We start from the raw sequence: 12,587 nt of genomic DNA, 5'->3' as shown, positions 1-12,587 counted from the left end.
ATGATCTGCTCGTAAAAATGTATTTCAAAGGTCATGTTAGAGAATTTTATTTTTACAGCTTCTCTTTGAATGAAAGCTGCAGTTGGCAAATTAAAATGTATTTCACAATATTCCTCCAAATAATACTATTTTCAACGCAATTTCAGCTTCAAATTTTTGCAATCTGAGTTTTATAGTTTTAACCGTCATTGAAGTTATCATTTACCCACTTTACTGAATAAACATCTGCTTTATTCTAAATATATTTAATTTAAAGAAAAATAATTATGAATGGTGAAATATTATATTTGTAAAGAGATATTTCATGTTTATGTAAAAGCAGAATGGTATAAAAGTACTCGCGCAGAAACCAGATTTACAATTTAACTTATTTTGTCAAACTAACTGTTAGTCAAAGTATTTAACCTACATTATAAAAATGAACACCTTCATGAAAATTTGCTTGATGGTTTTTGTTGTAGCTGTTCTCACTGCATGCTCAGACGGTAAAATAAATAATTTTCAAATAAAAAAAAACTTTATTTTTAAGAATATTATTTTCATTCTAAGCTAAACTTTTTTTAATATTATAAGTAAAAAAATAGCAACTAATTAATAATTATGTTTAGAAATAATTTAAATTAGTTCAAATATTAAATTGTTTTATCAAAACCTGAAGTATACAAAAAAATATTTTGAAATTGCTAAACTTATTTTATTTATTGTACTTAAAATTTTAAGCAATCTATAATTTATTTTCTCTTCCTCCGTCCGTCTGCGTACAGAGGTAAACAAAAACTTGCTAAGCCGAATTCGTTTCTAGTTTTACTAGAATACTAAAATTTTCTTGAACTCATTATGATTTTTGAAATGTAATTACAAGATGTAATGCATAAATTTACGTAAAGTGTATTTTAGATATGGAATGGAAATAATTGAAAAGTGTTAATAAAAAAATATGAAAAATTTGAGTTCACGATGATGTATTGCCAAGAAAAATTTTGAAAACTTTTATACACATTTGTCGGAATTAAGAGGCTTAAGATAATCTATCACTGAATTATGAAATTTTAAAATCTTCCTGCAGATTATGAGCTTATACAATTTTAATAGCATTAAAATATTAAAATACTTTAGTATTCAGTGAAAAAATATTTAAATTTTGTAAGAATTAGAAACTTCTTAAGAATTAGAATTGAAGCCTCTTATCCGTAAAATATGTTGAAATAATAAATCGTTTGTGCCACCGCTTTTTTCATTTTTGTAAAGAGGAACCAGCTTTTTAAAAGGACGCTAGGGACAAATTAGTTATCTCGCCAGAAATGAGTTTGCAACGCTTTGAGGTACATAGCTAGTTCACTTTCTTATGTTAAAATTGTGAATAATTCCAAAATATGCAAGGGCATTATTTATATTTTCTTTTAATGATCTAAGGAATCAATGCATTACTAATATTTTTGAAGTGTAAAAGCACATGTATATTTGTATATAAAAATATTATTTGCATCATAGTAATTATAATTTTTTTAAAATCAAAAATGTTATATTTTGTGGTCATTTGTAATATTGCATTTGATTTCGCTAAATAATATTCTTATTTATTATTTTTTTGCAGCACAATATAATAACTACAATGGTCCTGGTAAGGAATACTTTTTTTATATTATTGAGTGTGAACTTGAATTTTAGAATTTTGAGAACTGAATTGAGGAAACCGGCTTTGAATTTTAAAGATAATATTGACTGAAAAATGTTCACTTTTGAATATGTTTAAATAATTTGTTTGATGTTTATATAAAAAAATTAGTTGAAAAATACCTAATAAAGCAAAGAAGTTCCTATTTTGAATAAAATTGTTGCAGATCTGTCAGATCCGCAGATGAGAAATTTTAAAATCATTTTTATGACATTTTAATAAGAAATAAGTTTTTTATTTTAAAATAAATTTTTGATAACATTATCATACATGACTTTTGCTTCTATGTAATCATCAAAATTATTTTCTAATTGGTTCAATAGTAAAAAAAGAAATCAATTTAATTTTATGTGATTAGATCAACGAATAGTTGAACACGGATACGGATCGATGGATAGTAGACGGTTGAAATTTATGTTCTGTCATTCAAGAAACGCAAATAATTTCGTTCTTTTCTTTATTTAAAGAAATGAAAGGGAACACACCGCTTCACAACAATTGTTTATTCATACTAAAAATGACGGTGGAATAAAATGCCAATTAGGATAACAATAGTTAATTAGTATCAGATTTATGAAACAAACAGTAATTTGTATAATTTAATAAGATTATTGGCAATTATTATAATTCAAAGAATTTAATAACATGAAATATTTAAAACAAAGGGCAACAAAAGAGTAAAAAACGTAAATGTTGGCAACTACAGAGGTTGGACAGAATAATGGAAACAATTCTAACAAATTTTTTTAAATCTTTTCTCAAAACATACTCCGAGAATCATGTCATAAATTTTGAAATATTTAGGTGTTGCAAGATTTCTCATACTTATCAATAAAGTTTAAAACTTTTAGAGGTTTGATGTTCGACGATAAATTTTAAGACGAAAATTATGTATTTGATCACCCTATGCTGAAAATTGTAGCAATAAATTTAAAATTTGCAACAATTATTTTGGTCATTATATGCATAAAATGCACAAAATATTTATAAATCGAGCTTAAATATTTATGGAGATATGAACATTTTTATAAAAAAACGTATTTTTTGTTAATTTTTTCCGCTATAGTTTTAAAAATACTCAATAAAATTAAATAAATTTTTTTGAGCAATTTAAAATAAGTTAAAAAATTTTTGCTTTAAAATTTGAGGAAATTTTGTTTAAATCTGCGTAAAGTATGAGTAATTAAAGTAGTTCTTTTATACAGCCCATGCGCGAGAAAAATTTAAATTTATTTTTTCTTAATTTGGCATCGAATCATATTTGACAACTAATAAAGAAGGTCCAATTTGAATATCTTAGAAATTTAAAAGGTTTCAAGCAATTTTCTAAGTAGTTTTTGAAAGAAAACTCAAAATGACAAGGGGTTTTCAACAAATTTCATTTTGTACTTTTAAACAAGATTTATTAAAAGTGACACCAGCATTGTTGGAAATCATTCCCATAATAGTTATTTTTCTTTCACATGTTTTCTTTCCTTACGGAATCTGATCTCGGTGCATGATCATTTATTGAATGGTATTATCATTTGTTATTTAATATTGTCTTATGATACCAGATAAAATTTGCAGAAATCCCCTTATCGTTTTGAGTTTCTTTTGAAAAGTACAAAAACTACTTTGAAAATTGTGTAAAACATTTTTAATTTTCAAGAGATTACAAACAGATTTTTTCATTAGTTTCAAGTCATGAATGCAATAAAAGCACTATCAATAATTGTGTAATTAGCATTTAATTTTTTTAAATCAGCCTATTCATTACAGGGGAATCTAGAAGTTAATATAATTAAGTAATATTTATAGATAAATATAATGAATTATTAAATATTTTATTAAAAACGAAACCTTGAAGATCTTCAGTAGAGTAAAATAGTTTAAATAGAGCTCAATATTTTATTTTCAGCAAGAGGTGGCCGTGGTTACGGAGGTGGACGTGGATATGGAGGTGGACGTGGATATGGAGGTTAGAATTTCGATAATTCATTTTTCATAAAGTTTTCTCATGCTGTACATTTATTATTAAAACGTGTATAGATGTTGTTGTGGGGAAAATAATTTAAACTTAATTTAAAGGAAATTGTTTGATTGTTATATAAGTTATAGTGTGTATTCTCCTCTCAATAATAAAAATAGAAAATTGCTACACTAAAATATTAATCAATGGAATTTCGAACCGTTTTTTTTAAACGCAGCTGAAAACTAAAGTAATTGTTTAACATTTCAGTAAGCATTTGCACAACGAAGTAAAATTTCAGATGTTTTTAAAACTTACTTTAATCACTACAAACGAAACATTTTTAACTATAAGTTTATATTATTTTTATTAGAAAATCTAACAGTCTATTATGTAAATTTTTAATAATAATATTATATTTATTTTTCAATGCAGAAATTATAAAAAATATCTCCCATTGAAAAACAATGAAATTTTTACCAGTTTTTAATTTCAAGTTTCCCAAAATATTTAATATTTAAAAAAAATAATTTAAAAATCTAAAGTAGATAAAAATATAGTTCTGTTGTGTTTTGTTTTTAACACCAGACAATTAGTTCTCAAGGCATTAAAATTACTAGCGAAATTCATCAAGAGATTGAATTAACAACGGGAGAAATTTCGTAAAAGTTTTCAAAATAAGCATCATTTGTAGAAAAAATGTGGCTCATTCCTAAAGCAGATTCCGTGCAAATATCTCAGTTGAAATGAGCTCACGTGCCACAAAAAACATTGTTTGCATTTTTCATAGTATTTTGTTCCTGAATATTGCTACAAATCATGAAACTTGGTGAGATAAATTTTAGTTTCTAAGCAGAAAACAGCAAATCGTACATTAAAAAGAGTGTAAGAGTTTTTAACCAATGGCATCATTTGACAAGTGAGACTACTAGTCTCACTTGTCAAATGATGCCATTGGTGATGCAATTTAAATGTATGACTAGTCACTAGTCATACATTAATTTCTAACGAATGAAAAGTGTGGCAAAAGTACGATGCTATAAGTCTGTTTCAGGAAGAAGTAAAGCATTTATGTAATTACCACATATAAACAAATCATATAAACAAAATTGTAGATAAATATCAAATTTGATTTTTTAACTAATCGACTAAGCAAAATAGCATCAATCTCCCTTATTCAAAAGCTTACAACCAGTTTTTAATTTGGTTGTCCCCTCTTAGTTTTTATATAATTAAATCCGATGCTAATAGGTCCAAAAATTATTTCATAAATTATTTTTCTAATAACAATCCACATAAGAATGCTATGTCGAATTACTATGAATAATTAATTGCTAGTAAGACTTAAAAGCTGATTTTCCTTCTTTTTCAGGAAGACCTGTAAATCAAGGTAATATAATTTTTTGTTACATTTTTCTTATGCATGTGTTGTTATATTCAGAAAATTTATATCATTAGATAAGTGAAAAAGTTTTATTTCTACTTAAATACCTTACTATCAATTTCAATGAGAATTTATTTAACCGAGTATGTTTTAATTTATAACCAAGTTAAGGTTGAAGCAGATTTAAACCATGGGAAAAATTTAGGAGCTTGTGTTTTGAGGACTTTGGTTGCAATTTTAAAACTGTTTAGGACAGTAGGAATTTTACTATACGATAAATATTGCATATAGCGCACCGTTATTACCTGTTGTCAGTGTGTATCAAGGTAAAAATAAGTAGATAGTATTAATTCAAAAAAAGAGAAAAAAACTTATTCATTAGGTTAATCATTTTATAGACATTAATTTCTTTGCTGAAGCTGTTATGTGTTTCTAAATAATGCTTTTAATATTTAATTACTTTATCAGTTTTAAATATAGTCCGAGTAAAGTTAGTATAACAATAACAATTACGAGTTGTTTCTTTTCTGTGTAAATATCAACCAGATTTTAACCTTTTCGGGACGGGCGAGTCATAAAAGTATTCGTACGGAATCAGAATCGGGACGGTAAAAAATAAAAAGCGGTAGCTAATTTAACAGACTCATTTTTGCTTTCCCTTTAAATCTAACACATCCAACCCTCATGTGTTAGAAGTGTAACTATGCAATTTTTAATTCGAACTAAGTAGTGGTGAATTAAATAAAGCAAACTATTACTACCCCGCCCATAAATAAACTGCTATGAAAATAATTTGGCTACCTGTTTTATCTTTTTTACCCTGATTATCGACACTCTGAGAATGCATATAGGACTCGTCCGTTTAGAATAGGTTAAAAAGGTTTTATTTACGTTCGTACATGTTGTAATAGTTTTATTAATACAATACATTGCGGAATGGCATGAAATTATATTCTAGTTGATACTCGACTTAAACTAAATAATAATATAATAATAAAAAACAACTAAAAAAGACTGCAGATTAACTTTACTTCAAGACTGTTAAGTTGGAAGCTGTTGGTATTTTGCTTCATTAGTTAAGTTTATATTTCCCGGTTACCACAAATTATACAGATAGAAAACCTTTTTCTTTGCTTCGAACTTATAGAGGGAATGTATATATATTACGAATTTCAAATAATATTTACAATGTTCGATAAAATTTAAAATAAAAGTTTATTTCAAGTTTCTCTTAGCATAAGAATCAAAAGTTGAAAAATCACCTCTTACATTAAAGAGCCTTCAAATGGTCTTTAAAATGTAGTCTACGCTGACTATTTAAAGAGTGAGCCACTTGGGCGCTTGAAGCCAATTTCTATTTGATTAGTAGAGAAATTCATCATATATATTTGAGAACTGAATCTGTAGTGGTTGACAAGCAAATAAGACAAATCAATTATATTCATTAATTTAAAAAAAATTTAGACCTATATTTGCGACCACTTTCTTATTTTTACTAGATTTTCTATCAAAGGGCTCTTTCGTAAATTGGTTTACCCTGCACTGCCAAATTCCAGTCGCCCAAGGGCATCGATACATATAAAACAGTCAATTGTCCGCTTCGCGGACATGAACCCTGAATACTACTTTGGTTCATCGTTATAGTGGTCTGATCGGAATACCCATTAGAAATCGTGTGGAGGCTTTCAGTTATAGAATGCGTTGGTTGTGCAAGTTAATCTTAAGGTGTAAGATAAGAAATAAAATGAAACCGTTAAATATTTTTCGCAATTCGAAGTATTTCAATGCTTAATTTTTTGGAGCGCTTTTATAGGAAATCAAGGTGGAGATACATCTCAAGGTAGCAGTCAAGATGGCTACAATGTAAACTATGGTCAAGGAAATCTTAATAACAATCAGAGAAATCAAGCATCGCAACAAGGCATTCAACGAAACAGAAATGGAGGATACTCTTAATTAGAGGATAACATTCCAAACATTCAAAAGATAAAACCAATGCTATAGTACATAAATAAAACTCTTTATAAAAATATAGTATTTTGTATTGTTTCCAAACACGGCACTTCTTGGGTCAAAGTTTATCTGTTTCGTAAATAATTAAAATTGCAAAAGTTAGAATACAAGATTTTGATACAAATCACGTTGAACAATGAAAAAAATCTTTTAACCTTTTGATACACGAAGACGTCTGGGAGACGTCATTTGCTTCCTATGTCAAAATAATAATTGACGTGTCTCAGACGTCTTCAACACAGAGATGCCAACTTGTTCCGGACAACGAATATACATTTTAAAGTGGCAGTTTATCAATTGTGATTCTTGGTTTAATAAATTCAATTTAGAAGATTTTTATCCACCACTATTTCTAAACAATTCGTAGGCTTATATAATTCACCACTTTATAGTAATTATGTTATGCTTTACCTTTTAAAAAGCAAGCAAAAATAGTCAAGCATTTGCAAAAATTACTTTGTAGTTATTTACCGTTTTGTTTTAATTATTTTGGCGTGTCCGGAGCAGTTGGCATCTCTGCTTGCTCCGGACAGTAAATAAATATTTTTAAGCGGTAGTTTATTAATTGTGAATCTTGGTTTAATAATTTCAATTTAGTAGACTTTTATCCACCACTATTTCCAAATAATAGAAAGGCTTATATAATTCACACCTTTATAGTAGCATACCTGCCAACTTTTACGCTTTTGGCGTAAAATTTTATTTTTATATTTAAAGTGGTAGTAAATATATACTATTTTTCAATTTATAAACTAAATTTTTAAATGATTTTCATTACCACTATTCTTAAAAAAATTAAGCATATATATATTAATATGTGTTACTATCAGGGTACGCAGCTTAAGCTTTTTCAAATACAACGTACTTTTTTGCTTAAAATTGAAATTTTTAATCCATTTTAATACCACTGGGAAAAATCATAATGGAAGGGATTAAAAGTTGGCAGGTATGGTAGTGATGTAATGCTGTACCTTTTAAAAAGCATGCAAAAATAGTAAGATATTTGCAAAATGTAGTTTGTAGTTATTTACCGTTTTTTTAAAATTATTTTGGTGTGTCCGGACATCACCTCCTACATCAGAAAGCCTCCACACGGTTTCTTATAAGTAGTCTGCTCAGAACATTTAAAAAGCGAACCACTTGTGCGCATGAACCCAAATTCTATTTTAAAAGTACTTGAGAGAAATTTATCATATTTATCTGAGAATTGAATCTGTAGTGGTTGACAAGTAAATAAAACAAACCAATTATATTCATAAATTTAAAAAACATTTCGCCATATATTTGTTACCACTTTCTAATTTTTAGTAGATATCATATTAAATGGTTCTTTCTCTAGTTGGTTTACCCGCATAGTGGTCTGATCGGACTACCTATAAGAAACCGTGTAGAGGCTATCAGTTATAGGAGGCACCTCTGTCAACATTCCGTTACCAGAGATGCCAACTGCTCCGGACACGCCAAAATAATTAAAAATACGGTAAATAACTACAAAGTAAATTTTGCAAATATTTTACTAGTTTTGCTTGGTTTTTAGAGGGTATAGCATGGCAATATTATTTTAAAGTGGTGAATTATATAATCCTACGAATTATTTAGAAATAGTGCTGGATAAAAATCTGCTAAATTGAATTTATTAAAACTTAAATCACAATTAATAAACTACCACTTTAAAATATATATTTGCTGTCCGGAGCAAGTTGGCATCTCTGCGTTACGAGTTGTTGTTTACAATGCAATCAAAGGTCATTTCTGTATCAAGAAATGATAGGTCAAGGGATTAATAGGGGAATGACACTCAGAGTGTTATAACCTTGTAATAAAAATGCTAACTATGAATAGGATTGAAATTTTTTTTTATCATTTGATTCCTTGTGACAAATATATCTCAGAGTTGTTAAGACACATGAAAAACCATTAAAATTGAAGGAAAAAAACACCCATTCATCTTTAAATTTTAATTAAAGAATAGTTTATGCAGTATAACAGTTGTAATACAAATACGTCGCACTTTAATAACTTCAGGTGTTTAACTTTAACACGATGAATTTCAAAATATCCTATAAGCATCATGACTAGCGTAACATAAGTTTATTTTCAATTCTATTAAAGATTCGAAGTTAAATAAAAGACATAAATTCAATTTTTAATTAATTAACTAAGAAAATTAGAAATTCTGAAAAATAGTTCTGGATGATGCATACAGAGTGGTTACATATAAGAATATAATGTTGAAGATTATTTTAAAAACTCCCAGGCATTTTTAAAACTTCTTTTAGGAAAAATTTGGTTTGTTTCCTAAAATAAGCTAGAATTTTTCAACACATTACAATTCAAACTAGGACTGATAGCCAATATATTTATATCTCTGCAAAAAAGGGTAAGAGCTGGTTAAAATTCATTTCACCATGGCTTGTTTTCGAAAAATTAAAATATAACTAAGTAAAATACAAATAAGTTTTTGTAATGACTCAGGTGTCTCTAAAATTGCACACTTTTCAATATTTTGAAGAACACTTATCAACCCAGGGATGCCAATTCGCTTAGCTCTGTGGGCAATTTTTTCTAATGCGTGTAAAATTTATTATGATTCTGTGTTTGGTAACATGAGCCACTAATTACAAATAATTTTAAAGTTCATATAGATTCAATTGAAGGGCAAATCATCATTACCCTGCCCACAAATAAGCTGCTATAAAAATAGTTTTGCTACCAGACATATCTTTTCTTAGCCTCATTATCGCTACCCTGAGAATGCATATATCATACCTGCCAACTTTCACTCTTTCCGAGAACGGATTTTCAGAGTGGTTGTAAAACAATAAACGAAAAACAATCTGACTCAAAAATATATTTCTATTTTAGTCTCGTTGAAATTCGCTTGCGCAAGGATTATTATGCTTTCATATATTTATTGTAATTATTTATATGCAGTGGTGGTCAATCTCATTTATAATTATCATTGTAATTCAAAAAGTTAATTGAAATAACATGAGTATTGCTACCACTTTAAATATGAAAATAAAATCTTCCGGAAAATCCGGAAGAGTTGGCAGGTATGATATATGACTCACCCGTCTCGAAGAGGTTAACCGGATACAGATTTGCCAACTTTCTATGTATTGCATTAAAATTTCTTCCAGTGGTAGCAAATTTTATGTATTAATCTATGATTCCTTGTTTAGTAAACTTGATATGAAGTTATACTCTTTACCAGTATATCTGAGCGCTTTAAAAGTTGTTATAAAAAGGAAATTTTTTTTTGAAAATCTTGCAGCTATCTTAACGTCTAAAAACCCAAACCCATCGTTTTCACTTTATCGTATGTAAAATTCAAAATAGGTGAATGCTCTGCTCTGTAACAGTAGGTTTACGGACGTTTCTTATATACCTATCTCTACGAACACGCGTCAATTTGACGCATGAACGAATACATATAACAGCACTTACAGAGATGCCAACTTGCTCCAGACAGCAAATATATATTTTATAGTTTATCAATTGTGTTTCTTGGTTTAATAAATTCAATTTAGTTAGTAAATTCAATTTATCCACCACCTATTTCTAAATAATTCGTAGGCTTATGTAATTCACCACTTTATATTCGCGACATTTACTTAGTTATTTAAATTTTTTAAAATTATTTTGGCATGTCCGGAGCAGTTGGCATCTCTGCACTTAGAAAGCAAGTTAATTATATACTATAAGAAAAAAAAATGAAAATATGAGATATATATTATGAAATATTCTAGTATTTTATTTTTCAAAACTAAGGAACTGAAGTCTTCAAAATCCGACACACTGACATCAATTGACATTCTGTGTCTACTCTTTCTACTATTGCTTATAGGCAGCAGTTGTTTATTGCTTGTTTCATTTAGATAACGATATCGGATAACGGATCGAAGTATTGTCGGTACATTCCTATTTATTATTGATGTGATGTTTGCATGTTTACTCAGAATTTTGTCTAATTACGATCACGTAAGAACTAACGCGTGTTGCCGGTGATTTTTTGAATAAGGGAAAATGGAAATCTTAATAATTTCAAATATAGGAACTATGCACAACCGTTATTTTTTAATTTTATCTGTAGTGGCAGCCAAAATCATTTTAAACTAAATTTATGAATTCAAAAAAAAAAGGAAGTATAAATTTTTCAAATACTTTAAATGTAAAATTTAAAACTTCTGGTAAAATACTTAAGAGTTGGCATATACAGGTGTTAGACAAAAATATGGGAACACATTTATGCTAATTATATGTAACCATTCTTTCTTTGCAGTAAATATTTTGGAATATTTTACATGACACAACTGCTAGTAGAATTTGATCATGCTCAAAGCTTTTGGATATGATGTTATACTTACTTCCTACAAAATTCGAATTGATCGAGACAAGGAAGAGAAGTTAATAAATTTTTGTACCATCGATTTTGAAGTAATTTTACAGGCTAGCAATTATATCAGAATGCTTTTTTAAATTATAGTGGTATCGAAAATTTAAAGGAGCTTTTAACTTCCTAAGTACATTTTTTTAAACAAAATCGAATAGAACACATTAAGTAATAAATATCACTTAAAAAACAGAAAATAAATTGCAAAGAAAAAACAGAACTCGACATAAAGCGAATTCTATAAGGCGAGTAACAAATTCAAAGGAACTTACGTGAACAGAAAAATTTTCAAGAATGATTTAAAATACATTCGTAATAAGATTGCCAGATTACAAAATATAAAAACAGAAGCACAAGTTGAGGTAATAGCGTAAATAGAGGGATTTTGTTTTATAGTGCGTTCTTAAGGATTGGCCCTAAAATGGATGGGCGCAAGAAGGCAATATTATACTGAATAATTTAAAGCAGTTTATATTTAATAAGGTTGATATTTAATTATAAAATTTTAACGATTTTATAAAATTAGCTTTTATTTAAGACAGAGAGAGAGAGAGACTTGTTTTTAAATAAAAGATAATTTTCTAAAATCGTTAAAATTGTATAGTTAGAAAATTAATCTCTCTCTCGATTAAGAGAGAGGGAGAGAGAGAGAGANGAGAGAGAGAGAGAGAGAGAGAGAGAGAGAGAGAGAGAGAGAGAGAGAGAGAGATCTCTAATTATTATCTCTCTCGATTTAATTATACAATTTCAACGATTTCAGAAAATTAACTTTTGTTTAAGAAAAGTCTCTCTCTCTTAAATATAAGTTAATTGTCTAAAATCGTTAAAATTGTACAATTAAATATTAACCTTATTAATTTAAACTGCTTTAAATTATCCAGTATAATATTACCTTCTTGCGCACATCCATTTTCGGGTCAATTCTTGGTAACTAACAAATCATTTTGCCCTTCAGTACTGCAGTAAGAACGCGTTATAAAGCAAATAAACTCGATTTGCGCTTCTGTTTTCATATTTTGTTATCTTGCAATCTTACAAAATATTTTAAATCTTTAAAATTTTCCCGTTCATGTAAGTTCATTGGTAGAATGGTAGAAATCATATAAATCTCGGTGCGCTGCCGCGAAGCGGCATTAACCTATTCATCTGTAGTAGTAATTCGATGATG

At 28.1% G+C, this 12,587-nt stretch overlaps 1 protein-coding gene across 4 annotated transcripts; it reads left to right on the top strand.

The window, feature by feature from the left end:
- Positions 1–327: 327 nt before the first annotated feature.
- Positions 328–7,044, top strand: LOC107437188 (heterogeneous nuclear ribonucleoprotein A3 homolog 1-like). Of its 4 annotated transcripts, none has more exons than XM_016049111.3 (5): positions 328–485; positions 1,595–1,621; positions 3,576–3,617; positions 4,999–5,016; positions 6,824–7,044. In XM_016049111.3, exons 1-5 carry the CDS (start codon positions 419–421, stop codon positions 6,964–6,966), a joined length of 297 nt encoding a protein of 98 aa, XP_015904597.2. In that variant the 5' UTR covers positions 328–418; the 3' UTR covers positions 6,967–7,044. The 4 variants fall into 4 exon arrangements, with proteins under 4 accessions (XP_015904597.2, XP_015904587.2, XP_071044358.1 ...); XM_016049101.3 differs by having other exon boundaries at positions 330–485; positions 3,576–3,635; XM_071188257.1 differs by lacking the exon at positions 1,595–1,621 and having other exon boundaries at positions 348–485.
- Positions 7,045–12,587: the final 5,543 nt, after the last annotated feature.

Source organism: Parasteatoda tepidariorum, chromosome X2 (assembly GCF_043381705.1).
Source record: "Parasteatoda tepidariorum isolate YZ-2023 chromosome X2, CAS_Ptep_4.0, whole genome shotgun sequence".
In the NCBI taxonomy this organism is placed as follows: Eukaryota; Metazoa; Arthropoda; class Arachnida; order Araneae; family Theridiidae; genus Parasteatoda; species Parasteatoda tepidariorum.
This window is presented reverse-complemented; position numbering and strand designations above follow the sequence as displayed.